Below are 27106 nucleotides of genomic sequence, written 5' to 3' on the forward strand. Positions count from 1 at the left end.
ACATCATGGCACACTGAGAACATGCTCACATGTTTATGGGAGGCTGCAGTAGTCTGGTGCCCACTTGTGGCTGCTGCGGGTACAGGGAAGGCACCAGTGAAAAGCTCTGTTGTATGGGGCCCCTTGCAGAGGGCCTTAAAGGCACACATTCAGAGCTGGGCAGAGTGAACCAGCACCCTGCCAACTCTGCCCAGTGTAGGCGCTGCCACTGCTACCATTCACTTGTTGGAACACCAAGGCATGGCCCCGGCACTTCTGAGTGGCTGGACCCATATGCTCAAAGGCCTTTTGTTCCCAAGACACAAGGCTTTCCAAGTCTCTCCTTCCTTCTTCCTCCACTGGACCCAAGCCCTGCCCTCCTCCTCTGTAAAAATCTGACTCATCCCCTTCTAAGGCCTACCTCAGGCACCCCCTTTTCCTAGAATCCACCTTCCCTGATTGTGACCCCACTCCTGCCTCTGGCACCAACTTCCCTAAGTCTTCACTTCCTCTGCCCTCCCATCAGCATTTAAAGTCTCTCTCTGATGGCCATCACCACTGTCTTGTGTCCTTGTCCTTTTTCTGATTGTGACTATCTCAAGTTCAGGGACAAGGTCTGATTGATTCTTGTGTGGTTGGTGCTTAACCCCAGAGACTGGACACAGCAGCCATTAATAAATGCTCCTTGAGTTGATCTAAACTAATGCTAGGAGGAGAGGTGCAACTCTTGAGGAAATAACTTCTTCCAGGATGGGACTTAGAGAATGGCTAGGCCATTGGTCTGGTGAAGTATGCATGCTCATGGGAGCTGAAAGGGGAGTGGGGGCAGAAGGGAGTAGCTGCCCCCATCGAACATGGCAGGAAGTCACTCTTTGGGAGGAAGAACGTCTGTTCATCCCAGGGTAGAATGAAACATCTAGTCTGTCCTGTTGCTTCTGAAACTCTTGAAAATTTAGTCAAGAACTGTCAACATAAAAAAATTCAGATCCCCCACCCTAGGCTTAAGAGAAGGAACCTTGGATGATGCCCTACACCCCATCCCTGTTAATCTGATAGCCTTTCAAGCCCGGGGAGGAGAGTCCAACATGGCTCCTGGAATGCTAGAGAGCAACAGAGGACGGATGAGATGGGGAAACCCAGGGCCGGCACCAGGCCAGACTCGTTCCTACCCTGCGATCTGACATACGCCACAGCCCATGGGCACAAGCTGTCAGCCACGTCTGATGTCGTCTTCTAGGCATTATTCTGCCCTGCTTTCTCCTTGTCCTGCCTGACCTGCTGTCCCTCCATCCTAGGAACGGTGCTCATGTCACACCACCATGCACACCACTCTTGCACAACGTGTCACTCCTTCACTTTCTGCTCCACCCTGTACCCCCAAGCATTGCCTTGGGCACTCCCCCACTCCCAGGCCCTTTGGATATATTTCCCCACTTGCTACATGGCCTTCACCCCTGCTTCACATCTGTCTGCTACCTCTGCGCCCAACTTCCACTGCACTGCTCACTACATAGAAACTCGCTGCCCCACCCCACTGCAGAGTCCCCTGCCCTGCTCTGCGCCTCTGCCCAGCCTGTGCCTGTCCCCGGGTTCCCCTCATTCCCTGAATCACACCCATCCACACCACACTCCCTCCCATATTCCCCACCCCTTTACCATGTGTTCCTGCCCCACGTGCTTGGTCGCCCAGCTTGGTCCAAGCCTTCCCCTGTGTGATGCTTTCAAGGTGAGGCTGGCGGGAGCCTTTGAGGGGGTTGAGGAAGAGGACTGCCCTTGGGCCTAGAGTGGCCTGTAGCTCCAGAGTTCTGGAGACCCAGACCCCACAGTGTCCTTGTCATCTCTACCACCTGAGCTCCAAGCACTGCTCCTTGCTGCTCTAGGTTGGCCATCGTCAGTTTTCCCTTCCTTTTGTCCTTCATCCTCCGCCTGTGCACCCCACAGCAGCTGTCCTGCCATGGCCTTAGCCTGAAAGTGGGGGTCCCTGCAGATGTAAGCTTTCACTCTGCATCTGGGCATCTAAGTCCTTTACCCCTCAAGACCACTGATGGGCCTCCTTCTCCACCATCTCCTCTTTTAGTGGCCTTGCTTCTCTCCTGCCAAGAAAAACAGGAATGAAAAAGTCCATTATCCACTTTGGTCTACTGGTCCTTGACTCCCTGGGTCGGTGAGACTTGTCTTCTGGGACTGAAGGAGAGGTAGCCCAGTGGCCAGAGGGAAGATAGCTGAGGGCTGTGACTGAACGTGAGGTGTGGAATCTGGCTCAGAGCCCCAGCCCTTCCCTCCAAACATCTGGTAGATAGTCAGGTCTAAAGGACAGGAAAAGGCTGAAGGATGCTTTTTGGCAATAGCTCCTAACTAAGGTGGGTGGAGGCATGGCCATTACTGATAAAAATCACAGCTGGGCCCCGAGTGGGCAGAGGAGGTGCCTTGATCAGGCCCTCACCTCCCAGGGGAAGGGTTCAGGGTCCCTGATGTCAAGTGCTTTGAAGGCTGAGACTGGCAGAGTAGAGAGGAGGTGAATGGAAGGAACAATGGGAGAGGGGAGAGGGGTAGGGGAGATGTGAAGGGCCAGCTCTGGAGACGCTGCCTCCTGGCCCCTCCCTGGGCTCTGCGGTGGCCCTCTCGTCACAGCTTGGCACCCTTGGAAGGCTCCGAGGACTGCCGCACGTCTGTCCACTCCTGCATGGTGTTCTGCAGGGCCTGGGTCTTCTCCTTGTCCACCTGAACATAGTCCACCTTCTCATCAGAAGTGACAGATGAAGTAGATGGCTGAGGGGACAGAGTGGGAAAGAGGGAGTAGCTGTGAGTTACCAGTTAGGTGGGGAGGAAGAAGATGGGCGTGGGATCTTCCTGAGCTGTCTGAAGGGGAGAAGAGCATGGCCTCTGCCTGCCACTGACCAGCCTCAGGAGCCTGGCTTCTCTTTCTGAATGTGGGCTTTAAAGCTCAGACTCCAAACTCATTATCCCTCCTGCAGGATGCGGCAGCCCCTGCCAGCCCTTCTTACTTCCCGGCTCCTGGGACGACCCAGGCCCTTCCTTGGCCCTGGTGGATGGGTCCAGGCCTTCATCTCTGCCTCCACCCATCTCTGTCAGGTTGCTCATCCAGGGGAAGGAATTTGCTGGGTGTAAACAAGCACCAGCCACAGGACTTTACGTGCTGTGCTCACCGCCACCCTGTGAAGGGGAACCATGCTGAGGCACAGCTCTGCACCCTGCTGTCTAAACTGCTTAGCTAAGGGTACCTCCTGGGGAGGCTCTCCCAGGCCTGGAAGTCCCATGTGAAGGCTGATGTATTGACGGCAGGGCTCTGGGACACACCTAAGAGCCCAGGACCAGGAGGCAGTATCCTCATTCCTGGATCTGTTGCTGATTCACTTTGTTTAGCACAATCAGATCTCTATGCACTCATTTGCCCATCTCTACAACACAGGGGGTGGGCTGACTGATGAGGTTCTTTGAGGGGACTGTGCTCTGAGAGCAGGAATAGGAGTCTTTAGACCTAGGTGAAAGCTCTATGACTAAAGATGCATCATAAAAGCTAGGTACTGGAGCAGGAGGGAGGCTGAGTGCTGCTGTTCAGTGTTGAAGGCACCCTGACCTCCATGATCTCTGCCTCCGGGGCCCTGAGAGCTCTTACTGTCCCCCCACCTCTACTCCAGGCACCTTGCGGTGGGGGCTTGGGGAGCTCGGCTGGAAGTCCAGGGCCAGATAATCGACGCTGCCGGTGCTCTTCTTAGGGGCAGGACTGTTGGTGCCACTGGGAACGGGAGACGCAGACACTGGGTTTTGCTGTCACGAGGAGGAAAAATCCGTGAGTGTAGAAAACAGACTAACCCACCACCCAGAAAAATACCTCTGGGAGTAAGAACACTGGTTCCCTGAGCCCTACTCTGACTCATGCATCATGCTAAGGACTTTTCATGTTCTCATTTTAGTCCTCATGACAATCCTGTAATATAGGTATGATTACTGTTGATATTGTTTGAAACAAATACGAAACTGTGGTTCACTTTACTTTCAGAGAAGTGACTTTGCCTGTAGTTGCACAGCTGTCGAGTGATGGGAATCAGGTCTATTTTCTGACTTCCAAACCTGTGCTAACCCCTGTACCACACTGTCTCCTTTATAGCACATCAGGCCAAGTCTCATCGACAGGGGGTCTCCTGAGACACCCAGCCTTGGCTTGCTGGCGCTTAAGAAGGGAGCACATTTCCTTTATGCACTGGAAAGTTTTCTTCTGTTGCACCAAATCAGCCACTCTGAAACTCCCACCTGTGGCCTAGAGTGGGGTAGTCACCCCAAAGCAGCTTGCTCCCCCACCTAGCTCCTCCAAGATCTGAACAGGGTGGCTTTATCTCCAGGCTGCACAAAGCCCACATTTCTTCAGATGACACACTCTGGGATCCTGTCCATCCAGGCTCCTGCTCTAGCAAAGCACCACCTCCTCTAGGACTTTCCTGAAGTCTTATTCTAATGAGAAGGTGATAGTCCTGTGTTCTGTTTGTTGGCTGCTTTGTTGGTTGGTAATTCATTCTTTCACTGTCTATGCAGTGACTACCAGGTGCTGGGCAGTTATGCCCTTAATGGAAATCTCAGGGAAGAAATATCCTCCTCTGCCTGTGCTGATAGCTCTATTCCGGCCTCACCAAAGTGAGTTATGTGCATGTATGCCTCTCACCGCTGAGGAGATACCTCCAGCACTGACTATCCAAGGGCACACAGATCCTGCCACCTGCGTCACTGTCATGAGAGAGGCAGGCCCCTGCCCTTGAAGACCATGACTTCGTTGGGACAGGTCTCATGTCTTCCTTACATCTGATGACAACTCCTACTGCTTGATAAATAGGTGCTCAAGAAGGGTTTGTAGCAGGAGACTAAATCATGAATAATACAAGGAGTCCCTGGGCTGAGGTGAATTAGCTAAGCTGGGAAGTGGGGAACTGAGTGGTGGGTCCCAGGGGACTTTGATAGGAGTCATTCCAGCGAAGCCCGAAGGACTCACCATAGGGACATAGTTCTCTTCGCTGTCTCCTGAGTCTGTGCTGGTGATGCTCTGGGTGGAGATGGGGCGGCAGTACTGGGAGGAGCTGGAGTTGAAGGTGTGGCTGTTGTGGGAAGGAAGAATCAACACTGGGGAAGCAGCATGGCTGCTGCCCTGTTTCTAGCCTACAGCTGAGCCCTGACCCTCACACACCCAGACCTCAGCCATTAGAGCTGCACACTCCATCAGATTAAGATCTGATATAGGGCAAGTATAATTATTCTCTTTTATAGCTGAGGAAACCAAGCCACAAGAGATCAAGAGACATGATCAGCTAATGATAGCATTAGCATCAGAATCCAGCTGTCCTGGCCCACAGGCCAGCTACCATTTCACTCATCTTCTCTAATGGGCTGACTCCAAGCTCCCACCCCCACACATAGGCACTCACCTGGCCCTAGACCAAGACTTGGTGATAGGTGACTTGAAGGGGAGTTCATCGATGACAGTGTTGTTTCTCAGGTCAAGTGGTGTTGGCTTTGCTGGAGCAGGAAAAGAAAGTCTGGTAATCAGCCAGTAATAATGCTACACATACACACCTTATATATAACACATGAGCATGTTTATAAAGGCCTGCAAAGTCATTCCAGTTTCACACAGGGAAACTGATGCTCAGCGAGGTTATATAATCTTTGCCCATATTGATGGGCCTTGAAGTCATGTCTTCAGACTCCAAATTAAATATTCTTTCTGCTGTATCTACGGTAATTATATTTTCAGAATCAAAAATGAGGACATAGGGTTTGACAACAGATTCTTCTCCCTCGATTTATGACTTCATTTAAAAATAAGAGACTATATATAAAGATACATTTATATATTAATACAGATATTAATATTTATATATACATATATATTTACATATATTTTCTTTGAGACAGGGTCTCGCTCTGTTGCTCAGGCTGCAGTGCAGTGGTGCAATCTCAGCTCACTGCAACCTCTGCCTCCTGGGTTCAAGTGATCCTCCTGCCTCAGCCTCCCTAGTAGCTGGGACTACAGGAGCCTGCCACCACGCTTGGCTAATTTTTGCATTTTTAGTAGAGACGGGGTTTCACTGTTTTGGCCAGGCTGGTCTCAAACTCCTGACCTCAGGTGATCCACTCGCCTCAGCCTCCCAAAGTGTTGGGGTTACAGGCATGAGCCATGGCACCCAGCCAAGAGACCATATTTGAAGTGGAGATGGTCACTGTGACTACTCTCTGCTGCTCCTGGCCAGGTCTGTGCAAGCCACAGTGGAGAAAGGTAGATACCACAAGGGCCTGAGGGCTTCAGTTTCACATGCTAAGATTTGAATTCCCTGTTGGCCAGACCCACAGGGGGCTATCTCTGCCCAGCTATCCTACTCTTCCCTTTGAATCCTTGCCACTAATCCAAGACCAGGAGAGTGAGATCACAGCAGACTGGTAACTTGCCTGGTCTACATGCAGGGGGCACAAACCTGACTTTACTGAATGCCTGCTGTGTACCAAAGTACTATCCTAGATGCTCTCCTTCACAGCAAACCTGGGAGGTAGGAATTACCATCTTCATTTCACAGATAAGAAAACTGAGACTCAGAATTTACATGATTTGCCCAAAGTCACACATCCCAAGTCCAGGATCCACATGACCCCTAAGCAAATGGAAAGAGTCCCTAGTTATTGTCCAGAGATGGGACAGGGGAAAGAATGGACTTACCTTTCCGATCAGGTTTGAGGTTGCGGTTGACAGGGGGTGGCTGGATCTCACTTCCTCTGCTGGGGCCTCGGTGCATAGGAAGGGTTGTTGATGGGTAGCCAAGTGAGTCAAAGTGATGGGCCCCTGGGCTCATTGGGATGTAGACGCTCTGGGAATTATCACCTGCTCGTTCCATGGCCAACAGGGTGGAAGAACCTGGGTTCATGGGCACATAGTTGTCTTCAGAATTGGTGCTGTCTGATCGGCCCACAATCATTTTCCCTGGCTAGGGAGAAGAACAGTGAAAGAAATACAGCTGTTACTAGCAAGAAGAAACAGGAAGTAGGTAAGACTTTGTAAACTAGGCAAGACAAGTCATGACTGGGTTAGCTACACTTTGAAGCTGTAAGGGAGACCCTGGGGAGACCAAATAAGAAAGCAGAGTAGTGGGAGGTTAAGGCAGTTGGATCACTTGAGGCGAGGAGTTCGAAACCAGCTTGGCCAACAAGGCGAAACTTCCTCTCTACTAAAAATACAAAGCATTAGCTGGGCGTGGTGACATATGCTTGTAATCCCAGCTAGTCAGGAGGCTGAGACACAAGAATCGCTTGAAGTTGGGAGGCTGAGGTTGTAGTGAGCCAAGATCACACCACTGCACTCCAGCCTGGGTGACAGAGCGAGATTCTGTTTCAAAAAATAAAAAATTTAAAAAAAGGAAGCAGAGTGGGAGACAAGAATATATGAGGTCTGTGGGCCCCTTCAAGCCTTCATGATCCTTTGGCATCCACCAATAATTTTTGATAAATCTAGAGTATAAAATATTCTTGGTGACTGGGTCCACTTGGCTTTCTAGATGCCTGACCAACACTGTGGTTGGCATAGTCCATAGACTGTAGGTTTGGTTCAGGACCTGCCCTCCACCTTAAGTCCAGACTCACCATTGGCAGGTCAACATCTCGGGCCCTGGATCAGAACAACGAGCATATTAGGAGTCCTGGCTCTGAAAGGTGAGGTCTAGGGCCAGTTGTGTTTCCCCATTCCAGGTTCCTAAGTACCTGGGGCTCACTCCAGGCACCTAGGGGACCACCAAGCTGCAGTCGGAGCTTCTACAGAGTTGTGCAATACAGCACCCTTGGCTATAGCCTTCCTGTAACTCTTGTTCTACGTGCCCTGACATACCACTAAGCTGCTTCTGCCTTGGTTACCTGATTTCACTGTCTTTCCAGTGGGCCTGAAGCCAGGCCTTGGTTTTCTTGCCTGACACGTTGGAGAACTGTGTTAGCATCTTCCAGAGGGCAGCCTGGGATCCTGCTCTCAAGCCATAATTCTGCCACTTAGCCTGACTGTGAGTACTACCCTTGCCTGGAGTCTCACACTGCAGCCTCCCTCCTACATGTGAGGCCATGTGGGTAAGGTTGTTGCCTTAGAAGATCCCCCACCGTGCAGCCTGGGTCTATTGCATTCTAGACCCTGTGCTTACCTACAAAGTTGGTGAACCTTGTAATCCAGTCTACCTTAGCACATACATTTCTTCCGGACTAGAATACTTGTATCTTACTTGTCCAAAGACTCAACGCAGGGTTCTGAACTGAGACAAGAACTTGGACAGGGTCTTAAGATGGAGATGCCATCACTCTTTTGGGGTTGTGCTTTTAGTTCCATAAGGTGTGGCCTTTTACCTAACCAGGCCTGCCTGAGGACCCCCGGTTAACCCACACTCACCAGGAAAGAGCCGACTCCATCACTCATGGATTCAGCAGACCGGCCTGCACTCTCTCCACCACGCTGTGGGTACTCGTAGGTCTCACAGGAAGAAGCTGACAGAGGAAGGAGGATCCGTATGTACTCATGGTTGATTCATGTGTTGACACTTCCCCATACCCTCACCAGTGAGGTTCAAGGTCTTACTGATACTCCAGAAGATACCACTCTCAACCCCAAATGATAAGGAATTTCTTCGAACACATCACTCCTCAGTTCAAAAATCCTCCTGGGCTTCTAGATGTAGCTCCAATGTTAGCATCTGCAGAGAAGCCATCCTTGACTACTCTACCCTCATCCATGCACCTCTCCTTTGACTCCTATAGCACTCACCTGTCCCACTCACCCCAGCCATCACTTCTCTGAATACCACAGTAACAATACTTGTCCTGATTTATATGTGTTGGTTTTATTTTCCCAATGAGATGTAAGCTCTGAAGGTCAGGAACATGTTTTATGTATGTCTTTATCATCTCAGTTCCAAAGCACAGTACAACTGCTCAAGTTGTTGATGGATTGAAAGGCGGCAAAGAAGTCTAAACCAGGAGCTGGGACTCTGGGGTCTGAGTCTCATCTCTGGCACAATGACTCTGCAACTCTGTTTAAGTCTCTTAACTGTCATTGGCCTCATGTGAGATGGAGACAAGGAGGTTTTGTCCCACCAACCTCTCTGCCTGGCTTAAACAACAGGATGGACAAGAAAAGGCTTTGCGAGCTATAAAGCAAGATGCAAAATGAAAGGAATTAATATTGTTCTATTTTTTCATCATACAGAGGAGGTTACATGCAGAGTTGGAATACTCTCAGTGGAAAACAAGTAACAATAGAATTTAGGTACTTCAAAAAAAATTTTGACTTCAACCAAAGAGATTCAAGTATGATTCAGAAAATATTCTTAAGATCTCATTTTGCTTTAACAGTCTGTTAGTCCACACAGGTTTCACTCTAGTTTGGACTGATCTTCTAAATTTATTTTTTAGATCTTTGGTTTGATTTATAAATGAAAAAATATAATGATTTGGACTTCTAAACCCATAATATGTTATACTGTGGTTAGTCAAGAATGTCCTATTCTCCATTAGAATATTAACTTCTCCGGGACTAGCTCTGTTATACAACTGCTAACAGCCTCCTGTGCTGGAGGACCCAACTGGTAAGTGATCTGGGTAGAAGACACCTACATTTGTGAGTATCAGTGACTTAGGTGGTTCATAAGTTCCCCTCAGCCACAGATGACCAAGGACTACCAAACCATTGAGAACCCCTGTGTTACCTCCTCCTCCCTCTGAGTCTCCGCTAGGGCTTATACTGACCTCGGTGAAGTCGGCTGTTGTCCATTGCAGGGAGGGTGTTGCGTCTGGGAATGGTGGCAGCGACAGATCTGCTATTTTCACTGATTGGAGGTCTCTGCTGAGGACTACCCCATCGAGGCGTTTCTGCCTGACTTGGCTTGGGGGGGCGGGGTGGGGGAGCTATGGCTGAGTCCCCAGGAGTGGCCATTGTCATGGCATTATGGTTTTTGTCCAGAGTGAATGTCCTAGGGATCTGGTAGGCTGAGAGTGGGGTGGCCGGAACATCCATATTGTCTACCAGGAGGTCCCCAAACTCCCGGCACAGGGTGTTGCTGGGTGTCTTAAAGGTGTACACATCTTCATTATCTGTCTCGGAGCCTGTGAGGCTGCCCTTGGTGTGGCCATGGGAGGCCAGGCTGCGGGGGAGGTCGTAGGTACTGTCTCTGAATTCTGTATTGTGCCGGCTCGGCTTGGGAAGGCTATAGAAGCCATGGACTTGACCACTGACACCGTTGACACAGTGTCCATTGCCCTGGGCAAGTTTTTGTACAGCTGTGTCACTTCTCATGAGAAAAGAGGCTCTGGTGCCCTGAGAGAAGCTGGCACTCCTAAAAGAGAAAGAAGGGAAGGGGCAGGAGGGTGAGACAAGCCAAAGATTGCCCCCAAGGAGACAGGCTGGGATGTTCAAAGCCCCATGAAGTTAATTGATGTGGGCAAAACACAGGATGAGGAGTCAGGCTAACCTGAGGTTTACCTACAATTTGCCAATTACTAGCTGTGTGACCTTGAAGCAAAGCACTTTCTCAGGAGCTGGGACTATAGGTTTAGGCATCTGTAAAACGGTGACTAAAAGCATATTTTGAAGGTTGTTTAGATATTAGACTCTAGTACATGAATGTTTAAACAATGTTAGACTTCATCTGTCCCCCATCTCCAAATGGCAGTTATTAGCGGGGGTTATAACCCCCACTCCCTGACCAGGTATCAATAAGCCAGTTGGACTGCCTATCTGTTCATTGTTTTAAGTACCACAGAATATGCACATTCAAATACAAATGTTGTGAGACAGTGGAAAGAACCTTTAAGCTGATGACAGTAAACAGCAAACAAGTCATTTCATCTCTCTGAGTCTATTCTGCCACTGTGAAACTAGCCCATGGGTATTGATGTTGTAAGTTACAAAAAATTATTTGGGTCAGGTGCAGTGGCTCATGCCTGTAATCCCTGCACTTTGGGAGGCTGAGGTGGGAGGTTCACTTGAGGCCAGGTGCTCAAGACCAGCATGGGAACATAATAAGACTCCATTGCTACCAAACGAACAAACAAACAAACAAAAAAACAAACTAACTGGGCAGGGTGCTGCACACCTGTCGTCCTAGCTCCTGAGGGGGCTAAGGCAGGAGGATTGCTTGAACCCAGCAGTTCGAAGTTAGAGTGAGCTATGATCACACCACTACATTCCAGTCTAGTAAACAGAGTGAGACCCTGTCTCAAAAAAACACACCCCCCAACACAAACAACAAACTATTCAAACGTAAGCTATAGATTTATTTTCTACAATTATTTATGGTTGGTTGAGAGGCATTTTGAGGGGAAAGATCTCTTTCCAGAGATCTAGAAATCTATAGGAAGAATGGTTTTCTGTTTGGGAACCATATTCAGGATAGAAAAAGTTTTGATTAGTACATTTTTAAATTTAGGTTTTGGGCAATAAGGCAAGCAGTAAAAAGAGATGAGAAACAAGAGGGGAGACTTGTGTTAGGTTCCAGTACTGCTACCGATATGTGCTGTGCCTCCTCTCTCAGGTGTGACCTAGTTCGTCACAATGATTTCTAAGGGCCCATATGGCCCTGATGCGCTGCAAAAGCCCTTCGCTTCACAAGAGTGGTTTTCAAACTAGATTCTATGTTCTCTGTAGGTGCTTTGGGAAATTGGAGGGTGAGGTTCTGAGCAAGCAGGGATTCAGGTCTGCTTCTTTAGCTTTTATATGATGATTCTTCATAGGATTTCACTTGGGTAAAAAAAGAATCAATCCTTTGTAGCAGTGATTCTCAGCCTTTTGGAGGCTGTAAGAGTTTTTAAGATTTTGGTCAAAAGCTCTTGAAGTGTCTCATCAGAAAAGGCAAATCTCAAATGCATATAAGCTTGTGGGGGCTGTAATACATAGCCCTCTGAGGCCAATCCCTGGACCTTTTGCCTTACAGAAGCTCTCTCAGCTCCTGAGGAGTTTGTTATTTACAGATGTGGCCACCAGATGGTGTTAGAAAATACAGGCCAGAGCTTAGAAAGAGGAAACAGGTGTGTAAGCCAAGCTTCCTCTCATGTAAACTGTACCCATGATGGCTAGGAGTTCCAGGTCAGTCTCCAAACCTTCACTGATGCTCCTCCCTGGGCCTCTGCACTCCTCCTCCCTTTCTGTTCCATTCCACACACATAACCAGGCCAACAGCCAGGGGCTCGGATGATTGAACATCTAGCCTTCAGATAATGTAGTGTTCGGGGGAGAGGACGGGGGTGGCGGGGGGAGCTAATGGTAGACATAAGGTGTTAATGTTGTATGCATTTTTTTGGTGCCTTTCATTTTGCTTTTTTTTTTTTTTTTTTGGAATTTCCAACTCTCCGTTGGATGCGCCCATCTGGATTTGTTCATTTTGCATTTACTGATGTCCTAAGTTCCATCTGGGCCAGGCAAGAGGGATACAGAGATGCCACCTGCCCAGTGAGGGGTGGTCAGGGAATGTCACAGTAGTGGAGGAGGTGACATGGATGCAAATCATTAGTCAAGTAGGGGTGAGTATGTAGCTGTTGACAGTTGGTATCAGCCCTTGGTGGGGTGGTGGTAGACAACGTCAGGGAAGCCTCCTTCAGAGATGTTATTATCTTGAGTGAGTCTGGAAGGATGAGCCACAACTGGCCAGGCAGAAGGCAGGAGAAGGGAAATGGTGTTCTAGTTGAAAGCTCAAAGATGTAGAACACAACCTGGCAAGTTCTAGGAACTCGAAGCTGCTCAGGCTGCAGCAAGCACGTTAGAAGGCAGGGCTGAAAGAAGACAAGGCAGGCCAGGACTGAAGGGAATAGGGAGCCTCTGAAGGATTTCAAGGTGGCAATGGGGTTGCAAGAGCATCACAGGTACCCTGCAATAACCTTCAACATAGTCAAGAATGAACTCATCATCTTCCTCTGGAACTCTTACTTCTCCTCCTGACTCTCTTATTTTGGGAATGGCACCAGTTACTCAAGCCAGAAACCTGGGAGTCACCCACATTATGATTTCTGCCCAGGGCCTCTCTGATCCTTCCATCCTACTACTATTTACTTTCCTAACTTCCCAGTGTAAACATTTTCAATACTGCCTCAATGCTTCAGGATTAAGCCCAAACTCCAAGGTTTATCCCAACTCATCTCACCAATCTTTTCTCTTTAGTTCCCTTTTCCACTCTAGAATCCAAACCAAACTTTGCAGTGTCCCCTGTGTGCCCCAGTCAGTCAAGCATTGGGCTTTGTTGTGTTGTTGGGCTGTGTCTGGAAGACTTCTTACCTCAATCTGGCAAGCTCCTATTCCATTTATCCTTCAAAATCATCTCAGAGGACACATCTTTCAAGGCCATTCTTACATCCTCTACCTCTAAGCATTGCTTAACTTAATCACTTGCTTAACTTTGTTCTTGGAGCAGGGAGCAAGTGTTACCTATATTAGGCACCATTACTACTTATCTCTGCCAACAGACTGTGATTTCCTTGAAGAAAGAAACTGTGTCTTACTCTGTTTTCTCTCCTTAGCACCCAGGTTAATGCTTGTTGCAATGTAAATAATGAATGAATGTCTGTTGTAAGTAAGCAAATGAATAAACAAAAGTATGGGGCTGCCACCCCTTTTCCTGGGCTTGGCCCAAACCTTCTGATCAGCAGATCAAAACCCTTCCTCTGTAGAACCCACTAACTTACGTTCCAACTTCCTTCTACCCCAGCATCGTCCCGTCTCACTCACAGAACTACTCAGTCATCCCTAAACATGTCCTGTGTAGTCTAAACTTCAGTCCTGTTCTCGCATTACTCACCTCCCTGTGGAATGCTTCCTTGATACATCAACATTTTACACAAAGTCCACAAGAAGCCTTTTCACTCTACAAAGGTATTACAGGTCCCTAATTCTCCTTTTTACGGTAATCATTCCTTCCTCTGTGCTACCCACGGCACTCTGTGCTTCCATCACAACACTCACCTTATTCTGCCTTATGTCAGTTATTCAGGTCTGTATCTTTCCACTTCTACCAGACCATACGCTCCTAGAAGGCAGAGGGCCATATCCTGTACCCTGGCATAGTGCCAGGCATATGATAGATAATAGTGACACATGTTGAGGGAGACTGATTATTACCTCAGTAACCAAGTAAGAGGAGTTGAACAAGGGACTCTTGCCCAAAGTTACATACTCAGAGGGTAGGGAATTTGTTCCAGCACCCGGGTCTCTGGGCGCCCCCGCTGCGCAAACCATGCTACAGTGTGCTCCCTTTGGGCAATAATCCAGATGGGGAATTCCAAATACTCAGCAGTCCTGTGGCCTTTAGTATTTTCATGTAAACCTTAACTGAGGCCTATGTCACTGTGATGACCTGAGTTGCTTTTGTGGGATGGATAATCCACCCGGACGTGGTGGATTTGGAGAGAGGCTTCTCTTCCAGGGCTGGGGGCTTACAGGAGCCTTATAAAATAGGCAAGATCCTATGCCATACATATCACATGTGATCTCATTTTAAATCATCCTAACAGTTCTGAGACACACCTCTTACTTTTCACATTATCAGATGAGGAAAACAGTAAATGGCAGAGTTGGTGCAGGAAGATACTCAAACACAAGTATGTAGGGGAGCTCCCCGGAGGCAAAAAGAAGTTTGAGAGAAGATATTCCCTCGAGTCAGCTGTGCCAAGTGCCTTTCCTTTCCATTCCTAGCCAATGGCTCCTCCGGAGGCTAGAGAGGCTACTGTCATCACACAGCATCACACAGTCTCTCCCTTGGCTTTTTTTTTTTTTTTTTTTTTTTTGGTGATGGAGTCTCACTCTGTCTCCCAGGCTGGAGTGCAGTGGTGCAATCTTGGCTCACTGCCACCTCTGCCTCCCGGGTTCAAGCAATTCTCCTGCCTCAGCCTCCCGAGTAGCTGTGATTACAGAAGCATGCCACTGCACCTGGCTAATGTTTGTATTTTTAGTAGAGACGAGGTTTCACCATATCGGCCAGGTTGGTCTCGAACTCCTGACTTCGTGGTGCGCCCGCCTCGGCCTCCCAAAGTGCTGGGATTACAGACATGAGCCACTGCGCCTGGCTTTCCCTTGGCTTTTAAAAATGGTTTTCTAGTTTTTCTAGCCACTTCATTTTGTACTTGTTTTTCCACACATTTTCATATAATTTTATATACCAAACTATATGATGATTTTGCTTTTTTCTATCCCACTGGACTTCAATAACCCTAATGATGAAGGACTTTTGATTTTCAATGAGTATGTTCCCATTTAAGGGTAACTTAATATAAAATGCTTGTAAGTAGATTAGCCACCATTTAGAGTTCTGTAACTGTCACTGGCCATTGTTTAAGAGGTCATTTGAACTATCCTCTTGTATTTGACCCATTCCAAATGGATTCTTCCTGTGAGAGAAGAAAACTCAGAAAACTCTGTGTCACATATCTTTGAGATGAGGTGATCTTTGTATCTTAAACCCTTCTGGCTGCAGTTCTGAGCCAATTTTGACAGGGCTCTCTGGTTACAGAGTAAAGCTGTGTATGTGAACGAAAAGTTGTATATTTTGCCTTTGGTCAATCAAAGCCTCTGGTGAATGAGTTAGGGAAGACTTGGAAAAGATTAATGATGGGTAAGCTCTCGATTGACATTTCTAATTTTACCATTTACCCACCATCTTTCTATAGAGTACTGCTGCAGGATCAATGATTCTGGAATCTCATCAATGAAATTTCACTCCCCATAACCCTCACCAGAATTATGGCTTTTCAGGGCATGTGACTCACATCAATCTGTTACAGGTTTAATAGCCTTCTTGAAATAAGACAACAGACACTGGCTAGAATCTGGAATGAGGCCCCAAAGGCTGGAGGACAAAAATAAGTCCAGTGAAACCAATTTGTCTTCAAAGAGAAAAAGAACTCTATTTGTCTTTACTCTACCAGTTCAAAACTCTTTCAATTGGCAATAGATATTATTCTGAGTAGTTACTTATTTTAGCTCAGTGGAAGACCTGCATTTTGAGAACTGAAGTTATTTTAGCAGGAATACATATTATCTAGTACTTGAAGGAAAACTAGTGGCTATTATTGCAGTAAAAGTGATGATAAATACATAATTCACAGTTTTATTTCTAAGGTGCTTAATTTACTTTATCTTTATAATCAGGTTCCCACATAAATGAAAAAAGAGATAGAAGACTGGTATTAGTAGCGTCAGTAATCCAATCAGACATAGTTATGTCTAGTCTATGCTATGCAGGGATGAATGGGCCAATTCACTTCATACTCCCTACTCAAAAATAACCTTATAGGATTACTTTGGAGATCATATGAGGTACGCAATGTAAAAGTGCTTTGTAAACTTTAAAGCATCATTTCTTTTTTCCAGAGCACCTAGTATATAATGTGAATGTTAGAGGAAACACAGGAATAAAGCCTATTCATATACTTACCAATACTTGGCAGGGACTGTTAACCTTTTTTTTTTTTTTTTTTTTTTTTTTTTTTAAAGACAAGGTCTGGCTCTATTGCCCAGGCTGGAGTGCAGTGGTGTGATCTCAGCTCACTGCAACCTGTGCATCCTGGGCTCAAGCCATCCTCCCACCTCAGGCTTCTGAGTAGCTGGAGCTACAGGCATGTACCACCATGCCTGGCTAATTTTTTTTTGGATTGTTTTTGGTAGAGACGGGGTTTCACCATGTTGCCCGGGCTAGTCTCAAACTTGTGAGGTGAAGCAATCCGCCTGCCTTGGCCTCCCAAAGTGCTGGGATTACAGGCATGAGCCACTGTGTCTGGCCTGTTAGCCATTTTTATTTTAGTCCTTCCAGCAGAGGTAAAGCAGAATCTCACTGAGATTTTAATTTGCATTTTCCAGATCACTGAACATTTATTCATGTGGTTATTGGACATTTCTGTATCTTTTTGTGGTGAAGTATCTGTTCAAATATTTTGCCCATTAAAAAAAAATTGGATTGTTCTCTTCTTATTGAGTTATAAAAGTTCTTTATATGGACCAGAAACAAATCCTTTGTTAGATATGCACGTTGAATATTTTCTCACATTTTGTGACTTGTGTTTTTTTAATTTTATTTTTTATTTTTGAGATGGAGTCTTGCTCACTCTGTTGCCCAGGCTAGAGTGCAGTGGTGTGATCTTGGCTCACTGCAACCTCCACCTCCTGGGTTCAAGCAATTCTCGTGCCTTAGCCTCTCCAGTAGCTGGGACTATAGGTGAGCACATCCATGCCTAATTTTTGTATTTTTAACAGAGGTTTAGCATGGTGCTTCATCACGTTGGCCAGGCTGATCTCGAACTCCTCGTCTCAAGTGATCTGCCTGCCTCGGCCTCCCAAAGTGCTGGGATTACAGGTGTGGACCACCACGCCCAGCCCATTTTGTTTTCTTAAAGAGGCCTCTTGAAGAACAAGTTTTAATTTTGATAAAGACTACTTTATCATTTTTTTCTCTTTTATGATTCTTGCTTTTTGTGTCCTATATAAAAATCTTTGCTTACCTCAAGATCATGGAGATGCTTTCTTCTAGAAGTTTCTTTTCTTTTCATTTAAATACAGGGTCTTATTCTGTCACTCAGGCTGGAGTGCAATGATCTTGGCTCCCTGCAGTCTTGATCTCCACCAGGCTCAAGTGATCCTCCCACCACAGCCTGCCCAGTAGCTGGGAATGCAGGCACACGCGACCACGCCCAGCTACTTTTTGTATTTTCTGTAGAAACTGGGTTTTGCCATGTTAGCCAGGCTGGTTTTCAACTCCTGAGCTCAAGCAATCTGCCCTTCTCAGTCTTCCAAAGTGCTGGGATTACAGGCGTGAGCTACAGCACCCAGCCTAGAAGTTTTGTAGTATTCGATTTTACATTTATGTCTCTGACACATTTTAATTTTTGGGTGAGTGGTGTGATATGAAGTAAGGGTTGCTGTTCTTTTTTTTATTATTCCTATATGAATGTCAAGCTGTTTCAGCATCATTTGCAGAAAAGGTTTTTCCTTTCTCCATTGGCACCTATATTATATTTTTAAATAATTCTTTATATATTTATATATTTAAAATATTTATATATGCATTTCAAATATTTATACACATAAATGTATTTATATATCTCTCTCTCCTGGACTTGCTAATTTCTTCTAGTGATCTATAGGTTTTCATCCTTTCACCAATACAACATTGTATTTTTTACTACAGTTTGACAGGAAGTCTTGAAATCAAGTAGTATAAATCCTGACTTTACTGTTGTTCTTTTAAAAATTTCTTTGGTTGCTTGGCCAACATGGTGAAACCCCATCTCTACAAAAAATACAAAAATTAGCCAAGAGTGGTGGTGGTACGTGCCTTAATCCCAGCTACTCAAGAGGCTGAGGCAGGAGAACTGCTTGAACTCGGAAGGCGGAGGTTGCAGTGAGCCGAGATCGTGCCACTGCATTCCAGCCTGGGAGACAGAGCAACAGACTCTTCCTCCCCGGCCTCTGGAAGGGGCTGCCATGAAGGTCTCTGACATGTCCTGCAGACATTTTCCCCATGGTCTTGGAGATTAACATTAGGCTCCTTGCTACTTATGCAAATTTCTGCAGCCGGCTTTTCTCCCCAGAAAATGGATTTTTCTTTTCTTTTTGAGTCTCACTCTGTCGCCTAGACTAGAGTGCAGTGGCGCGATCTCGGCTCACTGCAAGCTCCGCCTCCCGAGTTCACGCCATTCTCCTGCCTCAGCCTTCCGAGTAGCTGGGACTACAGGCGCCTGCCACCACGCCCGGCTAATTTTTTGCATTTTTAGTAGAGACGGGGTCTCACCGTGTTAGCCAGGATGGTCTCGATTTCCTGACCTTGTGATCCGCCCACCTTGGCCTCCCAAAGTGCTGGGATTACTAGCGTGAGCCACCGCGCCTGGCTGGGTGTTTCTTTTCTATCACATCATCAGGTGGCAAATTTTCCGAACATTTATGCTGTGCTTCCCTTGTAAAATTGAATGCCTTTAACAGTATCCACGTCACCTCTTGAATGCTTTGCTGCTTAAAAATTTCTTCCACCAGATACCCTAAATCATCTCTCTCAAGTTCGAAGTTCCACAAATCTCTAGGGCAGGGGCAACATGCCGCCAGTCTCTTTGCTAAAACAACAAGAGTCTCTTTGCTAAAACAACAAGAGTCACCTTTGCTCCAATTCCCAACAAGTTCCTCATCTCCATCTGAGACTACCTTAGCCTGGACCTTATTGTCCATATTGCTATCAGGCTTTTGGTCAAAGCCATTCAACAAGTCTCTAGGAAGTTCCAGACTTTCCCACATTTTCCTGTCTTCTTATGAGCCCTCCTAACTGTTCCAACCTCTGCCTGTTACCCAGTTCCAAAGTCGCCTCCACATTTTCGATACCTTTTCAACAATGCCTCATTCTACTGGTACCAATTTACTGTATTAATCCGTTTTCATGCTGCTGATAGAGACATACCCGAGACTGGGATTTTTATTTGGATTGTGTTGAACCTACAGAACAATCTGAGAAAAACTGTCATCTAAATAATATTGGATTTTCTAGTTCATAACTACTATATATCACTCTCCATATTTAGGTCTTTATTCTATCAGCAACATTTGATAGTTTTCAGTGAAGAGGTCTTGCATGTTTGTTGTTAAATTTATTCCCAAGTATTCCACGTTTTCTGGTACCATTCTAAAAATAATTAATATTGTTTCATTTCCCCAATTGTTTGCTGCATACTGTAAAACTTATTTTTTGCAAAAAAACCTTTTTATCTTGTGACCTTGCTAAATTCACTTAAAAATTTTTTTGTTATTGTTAAAATAGAGACAGGTTTTCGCCATGTTGCTCAGGCTGGTCTTGAACTCTTGAGCTCCAGTTATCCACCTGCCTCAGCATCCAAAGTGTTGGGATTACAGGCATGAGCCACCACACCAGGACTCTTACTTCTTTTTCTTCCTCCATGGAACTCACTAGGATCTCCAGTACAATGTTACATAGAAGTGGTAAGAACAGGTACTTTCTCCTTGTTTTCAATCTTAGGGCATTATGTTCAATATTTCTCCATTACGCATGATCTTAGCTATAGGGTTCCTTAGAAGTCCTTTATCAATTTAAAGAAGTTCTCCTCGATTCATAGTTTGCTAAGAAATACTTTTTTTTTTTTTCCCAATGAAGTATTGAGTTGTCAAATGCTTCCTCTGCATCTATTGAGGTTATGATTATATTTTTTTCTCCTTCATTCTCTTAATGTAATAAATTACATTGGTTGTTTTTTTTTGAAGTCAAACCAACCTTACACTCGTGGGATAAACACTACTTTGTCACGATGTCTTACCCCTAATGTATACATACATGCATATTCCCTAATATACATACATTGTCCCTAACAGACACATACAGATATACACCCATACGTATTTAGTTGTATTTGACTGCTAATCCTTTGTTTTTAAAGAGCATTTCTATTTATTATTCATGGGGGATATTGCTCTCTAATTTTATTTCCTGTCATCTTTGCCAGATTTCAATAGGAGGGTTATGCTGGTCTCATAAAATGAGCTGTGAAAGAATCCCCTCCTCCTATGTTTTCTGAATGACTATGGGTAAGATTTGTGTTATCTTTGAATGCTTGGTAGAATTTACCAGTAAAACCATCTGGGCATAGTTTTCTAGGTATTTGCTTAAGAGAAATAAAAACAAATGTTCCTACAAAGATTTGCTCATTACTGTTTAAGAACAAATGGGTCTTAATTTGTAACAGCAAAAACTGGAAACAATCTAAATGCTTATCATCATGTGAATGGAAAAGTGAATTGTGATATAAAGATACACTGTACTACTGAGCAATAAAAAGGAACAAACTAATGACACATGGAAAAACATGGATGAATCCCAAAAGCATTTTGCGGAATGAAAGAAGTCAGGAAAACTAGTACATACAATATGATTCCATCTATGTAAAATTCTAGAAAATGCAAATTAATCTGTAGTGACGGAAAGACTGTTACTGGTTCTCTAGGAATGAGGTGAGGGAAGGATGGATTACAAAGGGGCATGAAGAAACTTTATATAAATGCCAACGACTCTACTTCAATTTCTTCCTAAAAACTTGTGGGGAAAAAAAAGGGTGGGGAAATGTAAAATTGAAAAATCAGTTTAAAAATCATCTTAACTGAGCAGAGAGAGAAAAAGATTGGGAAAAAAAGAGAATGTAAGTGATTGTTGGGTCAGTATCAAGTGGTCTAGCATATGAATAACTGAAGTCTCAGAAGGAATGCCCATCAGTGATAGACTGGATCAAGAAAGTGTGGTACATATACACCATGGAATATTACGCAGCCATAAAAAGGAACGAGATCATGTCCTTTGCAGGGACATGGATGGAGCTGGAAGCTGTTATCCTCAGCAAACTAACACAGGAACAGAAAACCAAGCACTGCAAGTTCTCACTTATAAGTGGGAGCTGAACAATGAGAACACATGGACACCTGGGGGTGGGTGGATAATACAAACTGGGGCCTGTTAGGTGGGCAGAGGGAGGGAGAACATCAGGAAGAATAGCTAATACATGCTGGGCTTAATACCTAGGTGATGGGTTGATCTGTGCAGTAAACTACCATGGCACATGTTTACCTATGTAACAAACCTGCACATCCTGCACATGTACCCTGCAACTTAAAAGTTGAGGGGAAAAAAAAAAAAAGAGAGAATGTGGCAGAAAAAGATTTGAAGAGGCCAGGTGTGGTGGCTCATCCCAGCACTTTGGGAGGCTGATGTGGGAGGACTGCTCGAGGCCAGGAGTTTGGGACCAGCCTGGACAACATAGTGAGACCATATCTCTACAAAAAATTAATCAAGTATGGTGGCATATGCCTGTAGTCTCAGCTACTCGGGAGGCTTAGGCAGGAAGATCTCAAGCCCAGGAGTTTGAGGCTGCAGTGAGCTATGTACTCCAGCCTAGGTGCCAGAGTGAGACCCTGTCTCTTAAAAAAAAAAAAAAAAAAAAAAAAAAAAAAAAGTCAAAGAAATACTGGTGCAAAGTCTGCTAGATTAAAAAAATAGCAACACACAGAACTAGAAAACTAAGTCAACCCACAAGAACAAAGTGTTTGGACTTTTACCTTAAAACAGATACAAAAACTAACTCAAAATGGATCAAAGACCTAAATGTAAGAGCTACAACTATAAATCTCTTAGAAGAAAACACAGAAGAAAAGCTTCATAACATTGGATTTGACAGTGATTTCCTGAATATGACACCAAAAGCACAGGCAACAAAAGTAAAAATGCATAAATTGAACATGAGAATTAAAATACCTGTGTTTCAAAGAACATATCAGCAGAGTAAAAAGTCCATCTATGGGAGAAACATTTGCAAGTCATATATCTGGTAAGGGTTTAATATCCAGAACAGGTAAAGAACTCTTAACAACTCAACAACAACAATCAACTTGATTAAAAAATGGACAAGACTTGGAATATACATTTATCCAAAGACGATACACAAATGGCCAACACACACATGAAAAGTTGCTCAACGCCACTAATCATTAGGGAACTGCAAATCAAAACCACGATGAGATACCACATTGCACCCATTTCTATTAAGAAAAAAAACAAAAGGAAGTGATGCTAACAAAATGGCCAACAAGAAACCCCTACTGCTTGTCCACCTCATAAAGACAGATCAATGAATAAACAACTACATTTTTAAATTAAATTAAATTAAATTAATTTTTTTGAGACAGAGTCTTGCTCTGTCGCCCAGGCTGGAGTACAATAGCGTGATCTCAGTTCACTGCAACCTCCACTTCCCGGGTTTAAGCGATTCTCCTGCCTCAGCCTCCTGAGTAGCTGGGATTACAGGCGCACGCCACCACGCCCTGCTAAATTTTGTATTTTTAGTAGAGACACGGTTTCACCATGTTGGTCAGGCTGGTCTCGAACTCCTGACATCGTGATCCACCTGCCTCGGCCTCCCAAAGTACTGGGATTACAGGCATGAGCCACCACACCTGGCCTCCTGAACAATTACATTTTAGTAAAAATAACAGACGGAGAGCCCTAGAATGCATGAGAGGAGTAACAGCAATTCGATGAGCACAGAAACTTGGGATGGTCACATGAAGAACTGAAGGAAACACACTAGGCCTTTACCACTCCATTGAAGATCAGCTTGGAACCAGGACAAACTTCTTTTGGTGAGAAGGTAGGCAAGAGGATCATGGCAACTGCCATCAACACCTTGGACATCTCAGACCTCACCACTGAAGTCCCTGGAAGTCCTCGTAGGCACTAAGTCCAGTGAAGGGAGTTGCCTAGGGTCCACATAGCTGTGTTCCGTGTGGCTACTGTGCTATGCCATCTTGGAATTGGAACTATGGCTGGAGTGTGTCTTGCTTCAGGGGTGAGTATCCATGGTTCCCTTTCATTCCTGAGGCTAAGCTGCGGCTGAACCATCGCTAGCCCAGTGGCCCAACATTCCAAAGCTGAGCTATGAGCAGCTGTTACACCCTTCCCAGTGGGGTCAAGCAGAAGTAAAGCTAATCCACCTACCCCTCTCCCCGCTCCCTTGGGCCAGAGCTGAAGCAGTACACGCTCTTCTAGGAAAAGAGTATTTTGGCTGCTCAGAACAGTCATGCCTCCACAGTGCCTAAGCTGAAGCCAGTGGCTGCATCCTAGGAAACAGTGCACTGGCTCCTTAGAGTCAGGTACCCCAGTACCTAAAACGATATGGTACCCTGCATTCCAGGGAAAGGATGCCTGGTCTACTCAGAACAGTCATACCCTCCCGGGCCTGAGCTGAAGTAGCACGTTGTCCCCTGGGGAATGGGTGCCCTAGCTGAGCTGAGAGGTGGTGCATTCCAAGGCTGAGCTGATATAGGACCCTGTGTCTCAGGGAAAGACAGCAGTGTCTGAGCTGAGACACCCTGCCCTACAGGCCAAACAACTCTAGTGCCTTGCTTTCCTGGAGCTACACTAGTCCCCTAGAGTCTGAGCTGTTGAGATACTCCTCTCCCTGGGGAGTAGTGTAATTGCTGTGCTGTTCCCTGCCTCTCTATAGCCCAAAAGATGGTGCCATTCCCGGGTATTTGCTAAGCCTAACGAGGGTCCAGAGTCACTGCTACATGGTGTATCATCCCCTGGGACCCAAGTTGCCACTGAGCCTTATTGACTCAGGTTCCCAAATTCTAGTTGTACCCTGCTCCCTGAAACTAAACCTCCAGAACATCCCTTCTTGCCCAGGGTGAGGCCAGTGCTGTGCTCTGCCTACCAGGGGTAGAATTACAGCTGGCCCCTGAGCCTGAGCTGCTTGAGGGTTCAACAGAGTCATAGATCCTGGCCCAGTGGGCAGTCCACATCCAACCTTGGCACCCCAAGACCCAGCTGCCACAACAGGTTCATGAGACTCTGAGCTTAGAAACCCAACCCCACATAAGTTCTAAGCACCAGTACCCAGAACCCAGCACTGCTGCAGCTACTTGTAGGCCATGCCAGACCTGACACCAAGAGGGATCCCCCTGGCTAAGTCTCCTCATGGTGGGGAATATGAGAACAAAAAGACCCGAAAAGTCCTTGATGCTAAGGACATTAGCAACTTATGCTACCACTGCTGCTGCACAAACTTCTACAGTCTAGGCCACTGAGGCACTCAGTTATTGTTGATGTTGACCATAGGCAAAGAAGCTGCATGGAGACTACACCATTGCACCTATGTGGAAACACAGTCATCACATCCTTCTCAACTGGAACACTAAAACCCAACTGCAGGTGAAAGTCTTTAAGAAATCCACTCTAGAAAGTCTGGAAGAGGTGATCTTTCCACCAGAAGCATGGACACTTAACATGAAGACACAAGAAACACAAAAAATGAAGGAACTATAACACCAAAAAAGCACCAAAGGAACTCTGTGGCTAGTAATCCTGGCTAGTAACAGAGCCCAATGAAAAGGAGATCAACAAATTACAGAAAGGGAATTCAAAATAATGACCTTAAGACAACTCAATGAGGTACAAGAAAATACACCCAATTCAAAGAAATCAGGAAAAAGAATTCACAATATGAACAAAAAATTCAACAAAGAGAAAGAAAAAAAAAAAAAAAAAAAAAAAAAAACCAGAAATCTTGCAGCTGAAGAATTCAATCAATGAAATAAAGAACACAATAGAGAGCTTCAACAGCAAACTTGATCAATTAGAAGAAAGAATATCTGAACTTGAAGATAGGTAGTTTGAAATTACCCAGCCAGAAGGAAAAAAGGGAATATGAATGAAAAGAGTGAAGAAAACCTGCAAGACTTATGGAACACCACTAAGATCTACCGGTAGAGATAGACTCTAATATAATCATAGTTGGAGACTTCAACACCTCACTCTCAGCATGGACAGATCACCTAGACAGAAAATCAACTAGATTTAAACTGCACTTCAGACCAAATGGACCTAACAGAACATTTCATCCAACAGCTGCAAAGTGTAATTCTTCTCATTAGCACATGTGACATTCTATAGGACTGACCTCATGTTAGGCCAAGAGATTTTAAAATAATTGATATTACATCAAGCACCTTTTCTAACCACAATGGAATAAAACTAGAAACCAATAACAAGAGGAACTTTCAAAATTGTACAAATACATGGAAAATTAAACAACATGTTCCTGAATGATACAACGGGTCAATGAAAAAATTAAGAATGAAATTTAGAGCCAGGCGCGGTGGCTCACACCTGTAACCCCAGCACTTTGGGAGGCTGAGGTGGGGGGATCACGAGGTCAGGAGATCAAGACCATCCTGGCTAACATGGTGAAATCCCGTCTCTACTAAACATACAAAAAATTAGCCAGGTGTGGTGGCGGGCGCCTGTAGTCCCAGGTACTCGGGAGGCTGAGGCAGGAGAATGGCATGAACCTAGGAGGCAGAGCTTGCAGTGAGCTGAGATCGCACCACTGCACTCTAGCCTGGGTGACTGAGACTCCATCTCAAAAAAAAAATTAAATAAAATATAAAAATTTTAAAAAAGAATGAAATTTAGAAATGCCTGGAAACAAATGAAAATAGAAACACAACAGAAACAGATAAATACCAAAACCTATGGAATACAGCAAAAGCAGTATTAATAGAGAAGTTTATGGTAATAAATGCTAATATTAAAAAAGTAGAAAATTTTCAAATAAACACCCTAATGATGCATTTCAAGGAAACAGAAAAACAAGAACCAAACCCAAAATTAGTAAAAGGGGAAAAAAAGATCAGAGTAGAAATAAAATTGAGACAAAAAATACAAAAGATCAACCAAATGAAGTTAACTTTTTCAAAGAATAAACAAAATCAAACCAGTAGCTAGACTAACCAAGAAAAAAAGGGAAAAGATCCAAATAAATAAAAAATGAGGCTGGGTGCCATGGCTCATACCTGTAATCCCAGTACTTTGGGAGGCTGAGGCGGGCAGATCACTTGAGATCAGGAGTTTAGACCAGCCTGGCCAACATGGTGAAACTCCATCTCTACTAAAAATATAAATATTAGTGGGTGTGGTGGCACAGGCCTGTAATCCCAGCTACTCAGGTGGCTGAGGCATGAAAATTGCTTGAACCTAAGAGGTGGAGGTTGCAGTGAGCTGAAATCGCACCACTGCACTCTCCAGTGTGGGGGATAGAGTGAGACTCTGTCCCCTCCCCCCAAAAAAAACAAAAAAAACACCAAAACGCTGGGCATGGTGACTCACGCCTGTAATCTCAGCACTTTCGGGGGCTGAGGCAAGTGGATTCCTTGAGGTCAGGAGTTAGAGAGCAGCCTGGCCAACATGGCAAAACTTTGTCTCCACTAAAAACAGAAAAATTTGCCGGGAGTGGTGGTGGGTGCCTGTAGTCCCAACCACCTGGGAGGCTGAGGTATTAGAATCACTTGAACCCAGGAGGCAGAGGTTGTAGTAAGCCAAAATCATGCAGTTGCACACCAGCCTGGGTGACACAGCGAGACTCCGTCTCAAAATAAAGAAATAAATGAATAAAATAAAAAAGAAAAAGGAGACATCAAAACTAATAGCACAGAAATGCAAAGGATCATTAAAGATGATTACGGACCAGGCACAGTGGCTCAGGCCTGTAATCCCAGCACTTTGGGAGGCCGAGGCGGGCAGATCATGAGGTC

The 27106-nt window shown here is 45.4% G+C and overlaps 1 protein-coding gene across 2 annotated transcripts in view; it reads right to left on the minus strand.

Moving 5' to 3' along the window:
* Positions 1 to 424: 424 nt before the first annotated feature.
* Positions 425 to 27106, minus strand: part of GAB2 (GRB2 associated binding protein 2) — a 208416-nt gene continuing 181734 nt past the window's right edge. For both annotated transcript variants that reach the window (XM_008020277.3, XM_073019678.1), the window contains exons 4-10: positions 9751 to 10337; positions 8399 to 8493; positions 6698 to 6962; positions 5412 to 5502; positions 4982 to 5084; positions 3643 to 3768; positions 425 to 2748 (exon numbers count right to left, since the gene is read on the minus strand). In XM_008020277.3, the coding sequence (XP_008018468.2) occupies positions 2605 to 2748; positions 3643 to 3768; positions 4982 to 5084; positions 5412 to 5502; positions 6698 to 6962; positions 8399 to 8493; positions 9751 to 10337 (1411 nt within the window). In that variant the 3' untranslated portion in view covers positions 425 to 2604. The remainder of the gene's footprint in view (positions 2749 to 3642; positions 3769 to 4981; positions 5085 to 5411; positions 5503 to 6697; positions 6963 to 8398; positions 8494 to 9750; positions 10338 to 27106) is intronic.

This window comes from Chlorocebus sabaeus, chromosome 1 (assembly GCF_047675955.1).
Source record: "Chlorocebus sabaeus isolate Y175 chromosome 1, mChlSab1.0.hap1, whole genome shotgun sequence".
NCBI lineage: Eukaryota > Metazoa > Chordata > Mammalia > Primates > Cercopithecidae > Chlorocebus > Chlorocebus sabaeus.